Source organism: Plectropomus leopardus, chromosome 1 (assembly GCF_026936395.1).
Source record: "Plectropomus leopardus strain MGB_pleo_1.0 chromosome 1, ASM2693639v1, whole genome shotgun sequence".
In the NCBI taxonomy this organism is placed as follows: Eukaryota; Metazoa; Chordata; class Actinopteri; order Perciformes; family Serranidae; genus Plectropomus; species Plectropomus leopardus.
In genome coordinates this window covers 9,288,356-9,309,161 of record NC_142176.1, presented here as the reverse complement: position 1 = coordinate 9,309,161, position 20,806 = coordinate 9,288,356, and the positions used below count along the sequence as shown (strand labels likewise).

The 20,806-nt window shown below is 38.6% G+C and overlaps 1 protein-coding gene across 2 annotated transcripts in view; it reads right to left on the bottom strand.

Moving 5' to 3' along the window:
• pacsin3 (protein kinase C and casein kinase substrate in neurons 3) overlaps positions 1-20,806 on the bottom strand; it is a 46,900-nt gene that overhangs the window by 25,447 nt on the left and 647 nt on the right. The window contains exons 2-5 of one of the 2 annotated variants that reach the window (XM_042491230.2): positions 14,474-14,539; positions 2,653-2,753; positions 1,545-1,701; positions 107-342 (exon numbers count right to left, since the gene is read on the bottom strand). In XM_042491230.2, coding sequence (XP_042347164.1) covers positions 107-342; positions 1,545-1,701; positions 2,653-2,706 — 447 coding nt within the window. In that variant the 5' untranslated portion in view covers positions 2,707-2,753; positions 14,474-14,539. The remainder of the gene's footprint in view (positions 1-106; positions 343-1,544; positions 1,702-2,652; positions 2,754-14,473; positions 14,540-20,806) is intronic. The other variant, XM_042491237.2, reaches the window with a different exon arrangement.

Genomic DNA, 20,806 nt, shown 5'->3' with positions numbered 1-20,806 from the left:
TATTTATTTATTTATTAACAAATGGGTTAAGCACTAATGAGTTATCGTTTGCACTTTCTATAAATACAGCTCCACTGACATCAGAAACCACTCAAAAAGCCCTCACCTCTTTCAATTTGCGGACCCAGGGTTTCTGTGCTTTGCGAAAGCCATCGTCTGCATCCTTCGTCTCCCTGAAGCCTCCCATCATCTGCTTGTGGAAAGCTTCCTTCTGCCAGTTTCGAACCTTCTCGCTGTCCTCGCACGCCAGCCGCTCCCGCAGCTCAAGATGCAGCTCGCTGATCCGATCAGCCGCCTGCATAAAGGCATGCCATGCTTTCTCCAGTGTGCCATACTGAGGACCTGAGGGACAAATGTTAGAGGAGATAAATTCTCACCACTCCATTTAGGTGGAAACCAAAAAATACTGATACCAGTTATCTCTGTTGGTTTGTCTGTTCATAAGACTTTCAATTCCTGGCCCAAAGTCAAAATTATGTACTAACAAACTGAATTAGTTTAATTTGGCAAATATCTTTCAGTCAATACTTCGAAATTATTTTCTGTAAATTAGTTTCACTTAAAACTTAGTAAATGAGGGGTGTATACATCAAAGTTAATAACTCCTGTAAAAGTAGAGTGTTTTACTATATTTCAAGTTCAAGTTATGCTTTTAAAGTCTATGTTTAAATCTTGCGTGTATGTTCCTTTTTTATCATTATGTGTCCCCTCTCTAAATTCGGACATTTTTCCTGGCCATGAACCTTGCGCAGGCAGAACTCAACATTTCACTCAGCGGCACATTGTCAAGTATGACTCACAGGGTGAATCATTAAGCCTTCAAACTAGTCACAGCTGATCAGATCAATGAATGAGAGGAGAAGATGCTGCTGATGCGAGCGAAAGCAAACTTTTAGCCCTAGCTTGATGAAGCTCACTTTCACTGCGCCTGGCGTTCTGTTCATTTGTGCAAAGGTACACTCTGTGCTCTGAGGGAGTGGTGCAATACATAACCAAAGAGTTTATATTTCAACAGCGCTGTTATTGAATAGTCCAGCTCCAAAAATTGAAAATCTACTTGTGGCCATGATGTTTTGATCGTGGCAGACCGCCATACATAAATAAGTGTGTGGGAGACCCTGTTCTTGTATATTTGCTGTTAAGTTTTATGTATTTTAAGGTTCATCTAGGGATGGATACTGCAAATTAGCTCATGCTAATTCTATGGTGTGTAGCGTTGGTTTATGCTATGCACTTGTCCCTTTCCAAGCAAACATTAACAAAATTAATAATCAATGTTTGTTTCAAAACAGCAGACATTTTTCTGTAAGATGCTGTCTAATTACAGGATAAATTGGTGTACTTAAGATTCACATAGTCCTTTCTTACACAAATTTTATGGAGCTTAAAGAAGTTTCTCATTCTAATAATTAATTGATAGATTAATTGACTTGTATGCAGATTCTGGCAGTGAAATATCAAAAATCCCCAGAACACAGCAGATGTAAAATATTTAACACAGTTTTTTTTTTTTGTTTAAATTGTGATTTTTGTTTTAAACTCACCTTTCTCCACGACACCCCTCCATCTCTTGGCCCAGTCGCTCAGCTGCAGAGCGTAGCTCTTCTCTATCTTCGCTCTCTCCTGGAAACAGCTGACCATCTCATTACACAGCCGGTGACCATCGTCTATCCGCTTCACCGTCCTTTTGTAGTTCCCCGGCTGCAGAGGAACACAACACACAGAGATACAGCACAACAAAATTTCCATAACATTTGTAGTATAAAACCTTACTGTAAGACCAACATGTTTGGGCATCTGTCCTTCATCTGGTAAAGGGCGCTGAAATCCTTTTCTAACGCTATGTCACTAGGTCCATCAGTTCAATGCACCTTACCTACATGCCAATATTAGTGTTGCAAATTGTTAACGCGACAGGATGTTTATTAGACTAGTGATGATGTACACAAGACTAAAATAGAGACTAAATGGAAAGAGTGAAAGGGGGCAGACAGGACAGAGAGTGAGTGGAAGGTTGTAGGTATGCAGTTTTTCCAGATGGAGGGCTGTAAAGCCGGCAGTCAGTCAGCAGGGACTCATTATGTGTCTGTGTCTCTATCTAAACACGACCTTCGGCTACCCCTCTCAGCTGCTCCAATAATAGGCAATCATCAGGTGTGTAAGCAGCAGGTTTCTGGACCATAAGGAAATATATCAAGGGTTTTATTGACTAATACTGTATTTTATCTGGTTTAATACTTTAAGTACAGAGATCATAATGTCTGCTTTTTATTAAGTAACGAACTTTGTAAAGCCGCAGCTCAGTAGATAAAGCGGGACCGGGACGTCCGCTAAACACAGGGTTGGTGAGTAATTTTGCCAAGCTTGTCCTGCCCACATGTCTGAATGTCCTTGGGCAAGATATTGTAATAAACCCCAAATTGCTCCCAGCACATTAGCACCAAGGTAGCATGCTGCAATCGGTGTGAGTGTGTATGTGAGTGTGTATGTAAGTGTGTGTGTGAATAAGAGGAAAAATCTAAACCGCTTTGGATCAAACTGCTATATAAATGAAGCCATTAATATGTGAGCAAGCATTTTAAATCCAGACCAGTCCTTGAGTTTTCACTTAATGTAAAAAACGTTCATGTGTGGTGAATGCTCCCACTGTACCTCCCAGAAGCTGTCAGAGCTCCCCAGGTCGCTGAGGTCTCCATTGGAAGACATTTTAGGGTTGGCCTTACAGCACAGAATGATGGCGGCTACACAAAATACTGCAGACACAGAGAGAGACAGACAGAGAGAATACCATTTAATATAAACAGCTGGCATCAGGTGAAACACTTTGCACAAGCTAGGGAATCAGAAGCATTACTGATGATGACTTTGTATAATCCTATCACACTTTAAAGGGTTGGACACCAGTAATGTATTTTTTTCACCGCACCTTTTTACGCAGTCAAGTGCAATTTAAAGGGCATCAATGCAAACTGACTGACAAAGACACCATATGAACATAAATAATAACGGTAAAACCATAGAGTCTTATGCTCACTTAACTTGAAAGAAAACTCATATACTGAACCTAAAATGCCCCTTATCTAAACGGCTGTTGAGATCAAGATTTCACTTCAAAACTCAATTTTTAAGCCAATAAGGAAGCCTTTAAGTGCTCCCGAAGAAACGTAAATTTAATTCCCTGACAAGTAGGACAAACTCTATCTGCTGTTGAAGATCATGTGATATGATGGAAACAGCTAATAAATGGATCATGAGGTGAAACTCTTTCTGTGACAACGCTCATCCAGAGCCACAGAGGACATACAACTGTTATCAACTACTAACCATTACTAGTTTACTCATCTTTAGACTACATGTAAAAAGTGAAATCCTTTTCTGAAAAAATGCTATCAATTACACAAAAATACCAGCTAAATAAAATGAAAGTTAAATATATATTAACTTTACTTCTGATTTTTTCCTTTATTGATACTTTTATATAGTTAGATTTATTTTATTGCCTTTAAATATTTGATGAGCTGTTTGTGCATTTTCTTTATGTGTAGCATGGAGGGGACAGCAACTACATTTTATTGCATGCAACATGTGTTGTATACTGACATTAAGACCTCAAAAAACCTTTGGAAAACCTTAAAAACTAATTCTACACACAGGTAATGTGAAATAGGAAAACGCAATACATTGTAAACATTGTGAGGTCAAGAAAAGAATATGTGTCCTCTATTTCAGGCATGAAACCCCTGACCTTCAAGTTTTACAGCACTACTGTACGCAGCTCTACAGTTGCAGCGTCTGGCAAACTGCAGCTCCACTTCAGTCAACACAGAAAGCTTCAGAGTCCTCACCGCTCACTGCCCACAGGGCTGTTTTCTCCACGTCGCTGCCCAATTTCTCCCTCTACACACAACTGAACCGTGTGTGTCTGACAAACGCCGATGCCCTGTCTCACACAGACACATCCGCTCTGTTACCAAGACAGGAATTTGTGTCAGCCAGTCCTGTTTGTCCACAATGGATCTCATTTATCAGAGAGAAGACGCACTAACATTTTTGCTGGATTGTGTCTGATAATAACTCACAGATCCAAAACATTTTAACTCTTTCGTGTCTCTTCATGGTCAACAAAACTACGACTCAAACTGCCAGAACGAGGGACAAGATACACACCTGCGCTGCACCTCACAGGTGCCCTGAGGAGTTTTCTCGTAGACAAACAAAAGTTTTGTTTACATTCAGTGTCTACCTCCATCACAATTCACCAGAACTCAGTCTGTATCGCTGAGGTCTAATGAACATGCTGAATTAATTTTCTTCCTCATAAAACATTTGATGATTTTTAAAGTATCTTACCACCACCTGTAGATCAGTGGAGTAGTCTGAAACTATTCACAGTAATGTCTGTTGTGTCATGCACATGTACATGCATCACTGTGCATGAGATAAACACAATGAGGACCCATTTAACAAAATACCAACAACAAAAAATAGTTCCATTGAACAAGAGGTCAAAAACTTCCCAGGAAACCTTTAAAGTCTAATCTTTAAGTGACAAGAAACCACATGAAAGTGATTTTCAAATTTAGGGATAAAATTTTCATATTAAGTAAAGCAGGAGTCTGGACCCCCCAGGGAGTCCTACGGTAAATCTGAGGGGTCACAAGATGATTAAAAATTTAAAAGACAATTACAAATTTTTACTGTAGTTTACTTATTCTAAAACTAACTTTTCTCTAATTCTTTTTTCTGATTTTTTTCCTTTTTTCTTGTGAAAGAAATTAAACCAATCTGCTCCGGTTTCAAAGGGTTAATCCAAAACATATATGAATGTAATATAAATTTCTCCCTTTTGCATACTTATTGTCTCTCAAAAATGAACATGCAATGTAATTTACAGAGCAGATCTGTATGATGTAGCAGTATAAACTTTCTATTTAGAGCCAGCTGCACTTCAACATGACCTGAGAGGACGTCTTCAGCTGCAGTGAATCTGTGACTGATGAACCCTGTCTACAGTTCACCGTGACCTGACTCCTCTATACATCAACCTCCTCCACACTGTCCTTCTAGACAAAACCATGCTTCAAGACCAGACAACTTCCTGTGGCAGACACAACAAACTGGGTGTGAAAACATGTCACTACGGTCCTGACTGTGTGCACTGATCCTCTTTCTGCAACAATTAATCAGTGGAGTGCTCTGTAAAGCAGGCATGTACACTTGTTGATGGTTCATTTTCCCCAGCTCATCCAGCCCACATGTCCAACAAGGCTCTACTTGACAAGACTGTGAGAAGTTTCCAGTTATTTTTCCTTCTCTGTGTGTTTCACAATGTTCTCTCTCACTGTAAATAACTAGCTGACTCCCAAAATAACAGAGGTGACTGTAGATGTGCACTGGGAGCAGGCTGGAGCTAAATTAGATGTAGCCTATAACAGTAGTTTTGGTGAGCTCTGAAGGGAACAATGTGGGAGCGAGTCTAAGTAATAGCCTAGACTGCAACGACAGACTGACTTGCACTTACTTGTGCTACATGCTAACACCATCCTGAGCCTTGAATAAAAGACATCAGGTTTATTATGTATGTGTAAGTGTGTCTGTTGTGTGTCTGTGGAGACAAGGGCATTAAAGATTAGCCAAATGCTGACGTTCAACAACACAACATCACACCTCTCTCAGGTAATCCCATTCAGGCAGCTGAGCTCTAATTTTATGTCGAAACTGCAGAGACGCAGCGCTGGTGGAGTTAACAGACGGAAAACTGAGTGTGTGCGCCTGTGTTTGTCACAGGTGAATGGTAAGTATGCTATCAGCAGAGGTATCTGCCACCAGCATGCTGGAACATGAGTGAGAATGAGAAAACTGAGTTCGCTATGGATCGCTAATTACTGCGGCTATATCCTACAGAACAGCAGTGTGTGTGTGTGTGTGTGTGTGTGTGTAAGTGTGTGTGAGTATCTGGGTGCGGCTCATTGAAAGCGAGTAGGCTTGGCTGCTTGTACTTGTATTACCTCTGTACCTGCTGTGGGTGTATGGACTCTGACAAAATAAATAAAAAGAAAAGTAAACAGAGAGCTACTGTTAACCATAAAGTGCTTCACAAAACATAGAAAATTCAGCCACTATTTCACAACTTTCCACTGTCATGGTCGACAACATTCAACACCAACAGGGCTGTTTTACAAGTGCCGGGGCCTGACTCTCAAAACCGACATGATATAAGACAAAAACAATTCTAGTATTTCAAACACCTCATTAAGACAACACAACTGTAAATGAAATGTGGCAGAGGCCTGACTACTATTGGTACAAACATTTACAGTTACAATATCCCAGACTACTTCAGTAGCAGTCAGTGTGGTCGAGACAAAAATCTACCTCATATAACACTTATCGGACCCTGATGACAGGTTAGAGGGTTTCTCTCATTAATTGCATTTCTGGCAGTCTTTTGTGATGTGTTGATTGTGCATGTTCATACTGCAATGATGATTAAAATACAATTTATAGTTCAGCACACGAAGAGCTGGTTAAATCAACTGTCTTGAGTCACGACAGTCCCATAAACTGTGACATGTATAGTTAGTGTATGTGTTCCCGCCATAATTTACTGGACTGGCAAGAATCAGCTGGCTCTGGCTACCAAAACTCGGAATTGAGAGGTGGTCTTGATCAATAAAAATATTTAAATTGAAATATTATTACATGATCAAAATCAATATTTTGCCTTTAATACCTCAGTGGGCCCTACGAGGGGTCTAAGACTGCTGGGTTAAGAAGGATCACCACCTAACCAACAGATGGTCAGTTGAAAGTGCTGTTTGGTTTATGTGGAGAGTCCACGAGACCCTCATTGCCTCTCCCATGGCTCTGTGTGTGTGCTTTTCTGAGTATGTATTTACATTACTCAATCACTGATCACGAACTCAGGTTCAATCCCCCCAGTTTGACCACACACACTCTAACACACACCACCCTGGAACTCAGACCGTCCTGGAGGTCAGGGACCTACTGGAGCTGTCAACAATATGGTCAGAGGGCGGAGAGTGGAAAGAGAGTAAGAGACACAAGAGCCAATAGGCAGGTTTCCATTAGCCCTCAAATTGCGCAAATTTAAATTGCAAACATAAAATATGCCTAATGGAAACATGTCAATTTAAAAAAAAACTCCCATTTATCACAAAAAAGTATGTACGCTTGCATGAGGTGGTAATTCAGGTGATTCAAAAAAGTCATATTTCGCAAAACTGCAATGGAAACCCTTTTTTCACATGATGCTATGGCTATTCACTTGTCATTAGGAAATGGCTTCATCGGGCATGATGCAACAGGTGCTGCAAGAGGTGTTACTACATCACATAACTCTTTAAGGTTGAGTGGATCATCTGCAGGTTTTGAATCCACAATTCCTCTGTGAAATTGAGGACTATCACCTCCCAGAAATCCCCCACGTATAAGAGGTTTGCCTTTCTATTTTTGCTCGCATCACAGGCTTACGTCGCCTTCAACTGGAAATAATGACGTCTGTGTGGTGGCTGCAATAGAAATAAACCTGCCTTGTTGATTAGAAAAAAACTTCTACATTCTTTCAGGTTAAAAACAATCCAAATATTTGGGCTTTGCCTAATGGAAGTTTTGCTGGTTTGTCAATCGGGGGTTTCAGATCCCTTTCATTGAACTGTAAACACACTGATGCAACATCTTGATGCATGTCAAACATTATTCAGGTATTTGCCATTATACAAATAAAATTTTGGCAAAAAGGAGCAAGGATTGAGATGTTAAAAGAAGTTAAAGAAAAAGTTTGACATTTTGGGAACTATGCTTATTTGCTTTCTTGCCAAGAGATGGGCATGAAGATTGATCCACTCCAGTGTCTGAGCATGAAGCTACTGCCAGCAGCAAGCTAACATTGCTTAGTATACAGACAGGAAATAGGGGGAAACAGCTATTCTGGCTAAATCTAACTGTAACAAAATCCACCTCTCAGCAACTGGAAAGCTCATTAATTAACACATCATATCTTGTTTGTTTAATTTGTACAAAAGCCAAGTGTAAGAAAGACAATTTGCCATTTTAGGTAGGGTTATGTAACAAACTATGTCATGATCTTCGCAAGAAACAGTCTCTTACATTATCTTCGTAAACTTCTGCTTTGGCACAGATTGACGAAATGATATACAATATCTTACAAAGTGAGCTTTAGATGTGATGGCATGTGGATATTATTACTTTTGGACAGAGCAAGGCTACATGTTTCCCGTTTTTATGCTAAGCAATCTGGCTTAACTTCAAAGTGGTATCAAACTTCACATCTAACTCTCAAAAGGAGCATATGTCCCAAAATATTTTCCTTTTAACATCTGTATTCCAGCTTTTCGAGCACCTAGGTTATAAATCACTCTCTCCTCGTACTGTACTGTTTTTGATTATAATTAATAACAAAAGTTACTTGAATTGGTGACCGAAGCTCTAATTTTATGCTACGACGTGTCACTCTGATCTCAGGAATCATAAAAATACTTTCTTACATTTTCAAAAGAGACTTCTATCAAAGTTCTGCTTGTGCCAATATGGACCCTGTTTTCATTTTCATTTAGTCCTGTAACCATCTGAAGGCGTCCAAAATCTACAGGTTGGTCCTTGATCCAAAACAGGGCAGCAGACTGTCAGGCCTGACCGACAGAGAACAGGAGGACCGTTGAAAAAGTTGAAAGTGATGGAAGGAACACTGAAAGAGGAGAGGAATGAGAGAGCGGAGCATGTGATGAGAAAAGTGCAGGAGAACACAAACTTTGTTTGGGATGAGCCAAGTGTTGCTCGCCACCTCAGTGTGGAAAGAAATGTGAAATGGAGACGGAAGTTTACAGGCAACAGAGACACATCGGGACAGTGAGAAAGAGGAGGAGGTCTGACAGCACCACAACACAGAAGCATCTTCTGATGTGGTTTCTGCATCACAGCAACAGATAATAAGCATGTGGAGCTGGTTTGTCAGGCTAGAATAATGAAGAAGCGTGTACAAAATACAGATGCAGCAGAATAAATGAATAAGATATCAAATTACATTAACAACTAAATTATACACCTCTACTTCTCTTTGTGCTCGTGCACAGCACTGAGGTGTAGCTTCTCACCACAAAGATTTAAACAGTCATTTTATCTTGTGAGGCTGTTTTTTTAAGACATTTTCAACTAAGGATCTTTCTTTTGAATATAAAATATTTAGGCTGGCTCAAGACCTATCTCCAAATTATTTTGGGGGCTCACTTATGGTTGTTTCCCCTTGTGGAAAAAAACAACTGTGCCAATCAGAGCTTCAAAAACTGGATTGAAAATGGGGACAGGATTGTCAGTCTTCACCAGAAAAACATGGACAGGTTGTGCTATAAATGGCAACAAGCAGGTGTAGGAGTTGACTTACAAAACTTTAGTCTGCTTAAGTCTGCCTTTATTTCTGTTATTTATGAGATCCATGTAATCGCTATGGCAGCCTCTATGCAAACAAGACAAGCTGAAATTTTGACCTAATGGTGGCGCTTAATTTAAAGTCAGTAGATCTCACAAAGCTCTACTGGAAGTAGCATATTTAGCACAGAAGCATCTATTAAAGTTTTGTTTGTTTTTGCCATTTGCCACAACTCTGGGTCTCCACATAGTTATTGATTAGGCTAAGGGTTTGGGTCAGGTTTAGAAGAAACACATATCGACGGGGAAACAGTCCTCGACACTACACTGCAGTCAGTGGTTACAGCTTAGAAGTTACAGTCTCAGTGAATAAGCTAGTTAGTGTGTAAGAAACACAGCGATGGCATAAGCTCCTGGAAAATGGCCGTTATTCCCGTCACAAGCAGCTTCCGAAAAGAAGCAACGGTCCACAGCAAAGAAAAGAAGCGATGTAAGAAGAAGCAAAACTAGAGTAAAAATGCATGCGGCTTTCCAACACTGGAGACAGCTCTTGGAGAGTCAAAATATGCGGTTTGATGCTGAACTCACAGCGTATCTTTTATACCGGTAAGTAACATCGAATGTTGACTATTTACAGAAACCAATCTTTAGTGTAACTAATGACAACAGAAACTGTAGGCTTACAGTTCGCAATGGATTTTTCAAGTGGCGTGAAATGCCTGTTGTTTTGTTAATGCGGCGCTGCTAAAACTGAGCTAAGCTATAGAGTAAACTATGTACAAACGTCACACATGAAAAACAGAAGATAGCAGCCTAATTTTGAGCAAATTACAAATATGTCATTTAAAGGGTGAACCACCGCCCCCTGCTCAGTTGGACTGGGTGGCTGGTGAATATAAATAGATCTTTTAACGAGAGGATGCAGAGCAAATATGGAGTTAGCCCATTTTCTGTTGGACAGGTAGGTGACAGGAGTCAGCATGGGAAAAACTTTTACTTTGTAAAAACTGAGGGAGCTATTTTTATTTATTCTTTTTCTTTTATTTAATTTATTTTCAACTTGACTATAGAAAAAAGTTGCTTGGAACTTGCTGTATTTGATGCTTGAAGTTTCAATTAAGTTTTGATTAAACATTTGCTACAGGCATTTAAATAAAGTTTTGTGTTCGAGTTTGTTATATTCCAAATTCTAAATGTTGACAGAAATATTTTCACTTTTATTGTAAATGCATATTGGTTCCAACTATCGTTTATTGGTCTCTTTAACATATAATCGGTATCGGCCCTGAAAAACTAATATCGGTCAACCCCTAATACAGAGATATCTGCAGCTAAAACAGGCATGCTAAAGAGGTGGGTGATGGAAGCAGAGAAGGTCATGGTGAGACAGAAGGAGATTCTGGTTGCTGGTTTATAGAGAAATGGGTCAGGCCAGTAAAGGGGAGGAGGAGGGGAGACCAGCTAAGGGAGGGAGGAGGAGGAGGGAATGACGGATAGAGAGGCAGGTCCAGACCTCATAAGCTCCACTGGAAAAACTCACAGTCATTAATCTGATTAATGTACAACAACAGTTTCCCTGCAGCCAGGCTCCATCTATATGCTTCTACATATGAAGCATGTGGAGGCCTGCACAAGTATTAGTGTATAAGCTCCTCTGCTGCATTCCAGCAGTTTGTGAGAGTCTGTACAGTAGGTACACATCAGGGCCCAGAGGCTTCGAACATCTATAAACAGAAGTGCTTTGAGATCCTTTTTTTTTGCTCCAGCTGCTGTTTCTCAGCCAGCAGCTGGCTGTATGTCAGAGCCTGAGAAACAGCTGTGTGCCAGAGCTGTCCCAAACGAGAGACTCACTGTGCAAAGAAAGAAAATGATAACCATGCTCACAATGATCACAAGATGATTACTGCTGGCAAAAATAAAGAACATTATGGGTTACTCTGAAAGTCGTCCCGCTTTGTTTTGACTATCTGTCGCTTGAAATGGCAACTGAGGTAAGTTAGAAGTTTGTAAAAGTAGTGTTTTGCAGTGAATCACTTCTTGGATGAGCTTATCCTCAAGCTGTTTTATTAGCCTTGTTTCCATGTTACAACCCACCGCTCAGTGTGTGGCTCGGCTGTAACTGAAGCCTCACTAAAATGCCAACAGGAGGACTCGATTCTCTGTGCTCCTCCAGCCGCAGTGTCGTCACAACGACAAAGTTAGTACACACATGCTGGGCGATCACTTCAGCGTCTTTACACAGAGATTGCACTTTAGGGCCACTATGAAGTCCCTTCTTTACCCCGCCTTCGTTTTTCTTCACCGACCCAAACAAAGGCGTCATCATGTCGCCTGAGTGTGTGATTTTAGTTATGTTGGCATTCCAAACACAAAAGAGGCGTGACAAGTGTGACATGCAACACAACAGCGTTGGTCTCACACGCATCTGCAGCTCTTTTTTAGACAATAAAAATGGCATAACTTAGCAATGATTCAACGTCCCTGTTATATGGCAGCTGATCTCGCCCTCTGCTCTCAGGGTAAAGCGCTCCCAAACATCAATGTCTCCCCAGTTTGCAGTCATTTTCGTCAACTGTTCTTCGTCTTTGAGTTAGCTGCTAACTGTTTCTAGCTGCTTTTTAAATCTCCCACGGTGGGTTGCACACATAACACTTTGTCAAAACGTCACACCCGTCCCATCCTGCCGGCTTTCTCTTTTACAAAGAGGTTGATTTTGCGCTGTTACTAGCTCGGCTGCAGGCTTAAAGGCAAGGCAACTCTGCTCCACCATTCTGTGACTGTACCTTTTATAAAGAATAGCGAAGCAGAATAATGGCATTAAATTCCTGCCTTGAGCAGGCAGTAAAAAAAAATAATAAAAATGATTAATTAAAATTTGAGAAGGAAGAAGTCCTTCAGCAGCTTTCTATCTTATAACAGCAACCCGTTCCAGACTAAAATGACATTAGTAAATGTTGTCAGACTGCTGTCACAACAATAAAAGAGGTATCGTTGTGTGTGCATGTTAAAAGTCAGAGGCTGAAATCAAAAGTAATCCATTAACATTTTGAACTCTCAGAGGTCACAAATGGTGCACGTAAATGTTGACTAGCTTTCAAACTACAAAAACTGTCCCAACAACGTGAACTCGTCACATCTGACAAGACACAAAACTCCCCAAGGTGTCACTGCTTCTGCTTCCACTTTCCAGACTAGATAAACACTGCAGCTGCTCTGTTTCTAAAACTGTACAGCAAAATTTGTTTCTGAATATATGTGAGGCAAGAAAAACAGTAGGTCGAGTGCCTTATTTTAGAGCTTCAACTTTGAGATAAAATGTTCGGATGTGGTAAGTGGTGAGTGATGTGTAATTGGCTAGAAAATCCCTGTACTTCATGTGTTGATCTGATATGAATCTGGTCAAGCTCAATCACATTTCAAAGTATAAACTTAAGAGATATCATCTGGCTTTGTGAGGCTACAAGAAGATACCATGAAATAACTCAAATACTTAGAGGATTATATGCAGCTGGTGGCACATGCAGGCATAAACAGCTGTGTGGGTGTCACAGTAAACCAGTGGAGTGTAACTAAGCACATTCACTCAAGTACTGTACTTAAGTGCAATTTTTAGGTGCTTGAACTTGAGGCACTACTGGAATTTTTCCTTTTTTGCTACTTTATAATTCTCCTCCACTACATCTCAGATGCAAATTTACTTTTTTTTACGCCTCTACATTTAATTAACAGCTTTGGCTAATAGATAGTTTTAGATTTCAGATTAGGATTTTGCATCCAAAAGCATAAAACAGTGTATCACAGGTTTGTTTTTAACTTTTTCCTTTCCCATGAATGATTTCCCAACCCTTCGTAGGGTTTTTCCGTTGGTAATTTTGGCCACACTTTGGCACTTCGATTAGATTTTTTACAACCAGTTTAAGCATGCTGACTCGTATCAAGATGGACCATCTTTTGAATCGGGTCGAAGCATGCCTGACGGCCTTTGAGCATGTTGCAGGGATGTTGAATTCGTGTCATTATTCAGGAACATTTCAGTGTAAACAATTTGTGACAACTATGCAAAATGTTTAAATAGCCTCCACTCCTCTGTAGATACTTTATTTTAACAAAAGCTGGAAAATCCATCCAAATTGTGTGGCTACCAACAAACGTTGTGCAGTGCAACAGCAAATAGCGCTGACGAGAACACTGCTTTTAAATGTCTTAAACTCAAGACAAGGGCATCATCAGTTAAAGTCAAACCTTAAAGCTGAGAGCCCTGCTGTATGAGGAATAGAGCTTAGATCAGGCCCAAAAAATCTGTCCCAACCCTATATGAATCTGCACAGTTACTGTCCAAGCCTGTTCAAAGCCCAACCCAGGGTAGCAGTTTTGGGCCTGAGCCCAATTAAACCTAAATTTGTATTGTAAAAATAGGCCTATATTATATAAAATTAAATATTTTTCAAATACTAAAATGTGGAATGCAAGCCCAGGGCTGGAGTGTCATTTTTGAAAATAAAAGTATTGTAATACAAGTGTTTGAAGGAATTGAGGGATTTTTAATCAGCCGATATATTGGTGATGTAAATTTTTTACTCCCTAATATCGGTATCGACATTGGCCCAAAATAATCCATATCAGTTGGCCCCTACCCATTACATTAAAAAGTCAGATGTTAGCAGGTTTTTTTTTGTTTTGTTTTTTTTTATGCAGTGGGAAAAGGGCCGTGACTGGGATTTTGAATGCAGTACTTCTGCTACCGATTTAAAAGCAAAATGTTTTGTGCAAAACACAGAACGCATTTCTTAATTACAAACTTTGTATTACATATGCTCATTTTAGGTTCCTAAAGCTACATCTGCAGAGTAACTGCAGTTGTTAAAGCAGAGTAAAAGGTAAAATATTTGCCTCTGAAATGTAGTGGAGTAGAAGTATAAAGTAGCATAAAATTAAAATACTCAAGTGAAGCACTTAGTTATTTTCCACCAGTGATGAAAAAAGCACAGTAAGCATGATAATGAACAAAAACAGTACACAAACCACATTTTGCACAGGATCAGGAGCCCAGAGTGAGAGCAGAACTTACCTTATCAGAGATGAAAACAGAGATGGACAGATGTCCAAACAGAAGACAGTCTTTGTCTCCACGGGCCTGAGACACAAAAATTGGCGGAGAGAGGAAGATCCCTCAGAGGTAGATGCGAAAGCAAAAAGAAAACACACAGATGGGTTTGTTAGACAGCGGAGCAGCATGCGGTTAGATCTCAGCAGTGTTCGGACGGGGCTGGACGAGCGGCCCGTTATATGGCTCGGCTCTGGCTGGAAGGTGGCACATTCTGGGGGTCGTGGTGAAATGCCACACATGAAGCCTGTAGTGGACAGATAATGAAAGAGCTAGAAGACCAGCAGCCCCCTGTAAGAGGAGGTCAGAGCAGTTAGCTCACACCTCTAAAATTACCTGCCCGGGCAATGAGTTGGGAAGGGAGTGTCAGGTTTAAAAAAAAAACAAAAAAAAAACACGCTAGTGATTTTAGCTGATTTACTACAAATTTTTCTGAAGTACTTCTAATTTCATTCTTTTTTAAAATCAAGACTTCCATCATTAGAGATATTACATAGTAAACTACTTAAACTACTGAAATAAGGCATTTTTCTGATATTCAAGGTACTTTTATAAGATTGAAATATCCACTTAAAGAGAAACTTTGCTATTTTTGAACCAGGAGCCTCTTTTCCATGTTTTTTGTGTTCCAAGTGACTAATGGAAACAACATTTTTGAAAGTGGACCAGTACTGAGAGAGAGCGGTACAACCACAGCCACAGCAGCAACACAGCCTGCAATGTAAACCCTATAGGAAAATGTGCAATGTCAATGTATGTCCATTTAAAGTGCTTGTTTTTGTCACTAAAGACTCAGATTGTTATTATAAGTGACCATAAACTGTATGTAAGTGACTCACAACATTATGGAAAAGACTCTTTTCCATAATGACTTTCCATAAGACTTTATGATCCTGTCTGTTTTGTATCCAAGTCTCATTCAAGGAGAAGTCTCCCTCTGAAATCTTAAACTTTTAAAATTTGAACAGACTCAGTGGGACATTCAGTGTGACATCGACATTCATGTAATATTGTTAACATGCTTACTGCGCCAATGATGGATCAAAAGTGTGCAACACTAGATATCAAACAAAAAGTAAAGAGTAAGCAGTAAAGGGAAAACGTCATATCACAGCCTTATGGTGCAGTCTCTCCTCCTCCCTGTTGCTGCATCACGTCTGCAGCAGCCTGTACCAAAGAGTATTGTGAAAGTCAAGAGGTTCACTATGCAAAACATCCCCAGAAGTACACTGCACAACACACTGATAAGCAAAAACAACATAAACAAAGAAAAAAAATGTTCAACTTGAAGAAATCTCAGTCAACTGAGGAGTTTCAACTGATGATTCGAATCTCTGACTTTCAAGTGGCAGCCCTAGGAAAACATTTTATTACTCTGTACTGTCAGTGGCAAAAACAAGCACTTTTAATGGATGTTAACTGACGGTGCACCATCGTCATAGGGATTAAACTGCAGTCTGTTTCACCGCCGCCGCTCTCTCAATAATGAACCAATTTAAAAAATTGCTGATTGCATTAGAAACTTAGACACAATAACACTGGGGAAAGTAAGGATCCAAGTTGAAAAACACTCAAGTTTCCCTTTAACCTAAAACCTGCTTTAACCTCATGGTAAAAGCAAGACTGCTTTTCTGAGTCCCTCCCATTATGATGATTGGATAACTGTAAAATTTGACATCAGTTTCACTTCTGAATGTTTCACAAGCCAGAGCCGACAACCCCACCCACTTCACCCTGAACACAAACAATGAATGAAACTGGTTAGTAATAATAATAATAATAATAATAATAATAATAATAATAATGCAAAACCACATACAGCACAAGCTGCTTCATGACACAAGGTTAGATATTAGAGAACAATGATGACAAGGCACAGAGACAGGCCAGACCAAAAGCAGAGCAAAATCCTTCATGTTAATGCTTGATTCATGGTAAATAATGATGATTCATGACATGAATGCATCAACCTGCTAAAAATCAGGAATCTAATCTAATCTAACCTAATATGTATATTAGATGTTCATCTGATAGTTAATAATGACAAAATCAAGTTATGATTTCCAACACCGGATGAAGAGGGAAAAAAACTTTTCTCATCTTCTTAATTTCTGACTGCAAAACAATATAAATTTACCAGAGGACAAAGTATCATCAGAGACATTAGTTGTTGCAATATCATGCTATTTTATCTGAAATGTAACCTTTCCCTGATCTTTAATGCAATCGAGCCATAAATCATATTCAAGCCATATGATATTTAGTGATCACATTATTTTACTTTCATGAAACAATGCAGCAATCTCGAAAATGTCCAAGTTGTGAATCAGACCTTAGAAGAAATTATTTCAACAATTCACACTCCCACTCGTCGTGATCTCACTCCTGTAACGTCTGTCAGCCTGAGGCTCTGACAACTAACCATGTGACTGCTCTCTGCTGTAGACAAGGACAGAAAACAAAACGAAAGCAGATCACAGAGAGGCGGAGTACAGCAGACTGAGAGAAAAAGGACAACTCAGCCTTGTTCCCACACACACAGCTGTTCTCCCAGCTCGTTTCTAACCAGAACCACATCACTGAGGCCATGTTGGGCTGAGACCGCCTCCCTGCCAGCTGCCTTTGCTCTGCAAAAAGCACTGCAGCCTGACGGCCTCTGGACACTGGCTGGGGCTAGCTTGGCACAATCTGTTGCACGTTGCAAAGATTAACCCCGAAACCTGCTTTGCCTGCTGTTCACATTTGACTCCAGTGTGACTGCATGAAGCCTCTCTGACTGCAACACAGAAGGACTTAAATTTTCTGGTAAAAACACAGCTTTAACGAAAAGATCCTCATCACAGGTTTCTTTAAAACAGAGCTGGAACAAATAGTCAGTCAACAAATGAATTTGCAAGTTATCTTGATAAATGATTTAAGTCATTTTTAAAGCAAAACACTCAAACATTTGACAGTTACAAATTCTCAAATGTAAACATTTGCTGCTTTGCCTTTTACGCTATGGTACGCTGTATATATTTTGGACCATTAGAAGAGGTCATCTTTGTTTTATAGACCAAATGATTGACCACGAAATCTATCTGCAGGTTATTTGATAATGAAAATAATTGTTAGTTGCAAACCTACTTTAAATTGTGAATGTTAGTGGTTGAAAAAAGTTAGACTATTTCTGTTTTCTATCATTTATTTTTTCTTTTCATTCTAGTTTCTTCATGCTTCAGTTTTATCTTACAATAACTTATTTTTGTATTTTTATTTTTCAAGAATTAGAAGAGTAAAAATGTCTATGTTTGTGTATCTTTCAGGTCATTTTAGGTGCTCTTTTAGGTCCTTAAACCTACCTAATGTCCTCAACTCCTTAACAAGAAATAATTTAAACAACTATTGTCTAACGGATTATCACAGAGTACAAATTTAGCTGGGTAATAAAACTAACAACGGGCCTATTTTTAAAAGGCCTCTATCCAATCAGCTGGGTTTTTAAACACTTTATCACAGATGTGATAAAAAAAAAATAACCAAAAAAAAAGACAAAAAGAACACAAAATATGACATGACCCTGACCTTCACTCTTCACTTTTTGATGTCTGGTGTCACTTACTTAAATTTAAATTTAAAAAATGCATGAGTAAATATGTGCGCCACCCCAAGGAGTGCTGACGATGGGTGGGAGTTCACGCTCTGCGTTGAAATATTTCATGTTTGCATGAAATTCCACTTGCATGGCAGGATTTGAAGCCCGAAGCTGGGGGTAAAGTTTCAGCTTGCCTGCCCCACCCCTCAATGGATCCTTCTGTCATACTGCTGCTGTTAAGGCCTCCCAAAAATCATCCACATGGATTTCTATGAGCTGACAGGCCTCGTCTGATAAAAACCTTTTGTGGAAATTACGTTCACTCAATACTCTTTTCTCACTCATTTCGCAGGTTTGAGGTATGTTAATTATGTGCTTTGCCAAAATAAATGTCATAATAAAAACCACTGCTCCAACACCTATACAGGTCTTCTAAATTATCCATCATACAAAACAAAAAACATGACAAATAATAGCAAACTACAACACAAAGAAAGGGCTTTTAAAGAGCCTCACTTAGTAACATTAACCATTACTTTTCAGGAGGAAAAGCTGCAAAGGCATTCTTATTCTGTAGCAATGGACTTTTTGGTGACCTTAAACATTAAATAGCATGTCAATGTTTGATAGAGAGGGGTAACTTCTAGGGTCAAACCCATAAAGAAATATCTTGCAACTCTGCCGCTATCTAAAACCACACTGCCTTTTGTCTGAATTTGCATCTCTCACAAGCATTTTCTATAGTTTTTGCATTAATTGCATTTATTTGTACTGATGCAAATAAACAGCCACCTGGACTGCACGCTCCACAGCACTCTGTGTGGCAGACTGACAAATTCAGTGACTATTGTCAGTCAACATAACAATGGCTGCGGCTGTGCTTCTGTCAGTTTGTTTTGCAGTTTTTCTGCCCCGTCAGGAGGAAAATGATTTAAAGCAGCTTCAGGAAAACTGTACATTTTGTTAACTTTTTATATTTCTTGTAGGCTATGTGTAAAATTTGAGTATTAATGTTTTCTTTTTTAGCACATTTTGTCAGTATAACGTTATTGGCAGTGTGTACAGACTTGCTCAACTAGCAACAGCATCTTTAAAGCTAACAAGTGCTGGTATGAGCATAAGTAAAATCTGGGATGAAAAAAAATGGGGGATGATAAAGTTGCTCCATCACTGCGGATTTGAACTGTTTTCTAACAAATTGTCAGCCATAACAACTTAAAAATTTAATGATAAGGTGGTATTTAGTTTTTCTTCCCCCTACTGGTAAAAAATGACTTAATTCAGCTTAAAAATGTGAGATAAAAATACTAGGATTTGGTAAAAGAGAATGACAACTGTATATTCAAGTTTTGAGAGTACTGAAAATTTCAGTTTTAAAGCATTTTGATCATTGTACAACATGAAATTATTAATATATTGTAGATGCTATTACAATAAGGGCGTCATTTAAAGCCAATATTAAACTATAATGAAAATAAAAGATAAAATTAACAGCTATTCATTTTTATTTATATTTTCACTTGACTTTATAAGGAAGTTGCTGGGAACTTGTTGTTTAATGTTTCCTTTTTAATTAAACATTTGCTCGGCCCTGAAAAACCAATAACGGTCAAAAACTACAATACTTGAAATGTAGTGTGGCTAGCATAGTACAAAGTCGCGGAAAATTGAAATACTCATGTAAAGTCGGAAATTAAAGTACTTCAAAATTGTACTTGAGTACAGTAACATTACTTGTGAGTATTTAACTATTTTCCACCAGCCATAACAACTTGAAAATCTAATGATATATTGGTATTTACTTTTTCTTCCCCTACTGGTAAAAAATTACTTAATTCAGCTTAAAAATGTGAGATAAAAATACTAGGATTTGGTAAAAGAGAATGACAACTGTATATTTAAGTTTTGAGAGTACTGAAAATTAGCAGCTATTCATTTTTATTTATATTTTCACTTAACTTTATAAGGAAGTTGCTGGGAACTTGTTGTTTAATGTTTCCTTTTTAATTAAACATTTGCTCGGCCCTGAAAAACCAATAACAGTCAAAAAGTACAATATTTGAAATGTAGTGTAGCTAAAGTCGCAGAAAATTGAAATACTCATGTAAAGTTGGAAATTAAAGTACTTCAAAATTGTACTTAAGTACAGTAACGTACTTCTGAGTATTTCATTGTAAAGTAACTTAACGTTAACTATTTTCCACCAGCAATAACAACTTGAAAATCTAATGATATATTGGTATTTACTTTTTCTTCCCCTACAGGTATAAAATTACTTAATTCAGCTTAAAAATGTGAGATAAAAATACTAGGATTTGGTAAAAGAGAATAACAACTGTATATTCAAGTTTTGAGAGTACTGAAAATTTCAGTTTTAAAGCATTTTGATCATTGTACAACATGAAATTATTAATATATTGTAGATGCTATTACAATAAGGGCGTCATTTAAAGCCAATATTAAACTATAATGAAAATAAAAGATAAAATTAACAGCTATTCATTTTTATTTATATTTTCACTTGACTTTATAAGGAAGTTGCTGGGAACTTGTTGTTTAATGTTTCCTTTTTAATTAAACATTTGCTCGGCCCTGAAAAACCAATAACGGTACAATATTTGAAATGTAGTGTAGCTAGCATAGTACAAAGTCACGGAAAATTTTAATACTCATGTAAAGTCGGAAATTAAAGTACCTCAAAATTGTACTTATGTACAGTAACG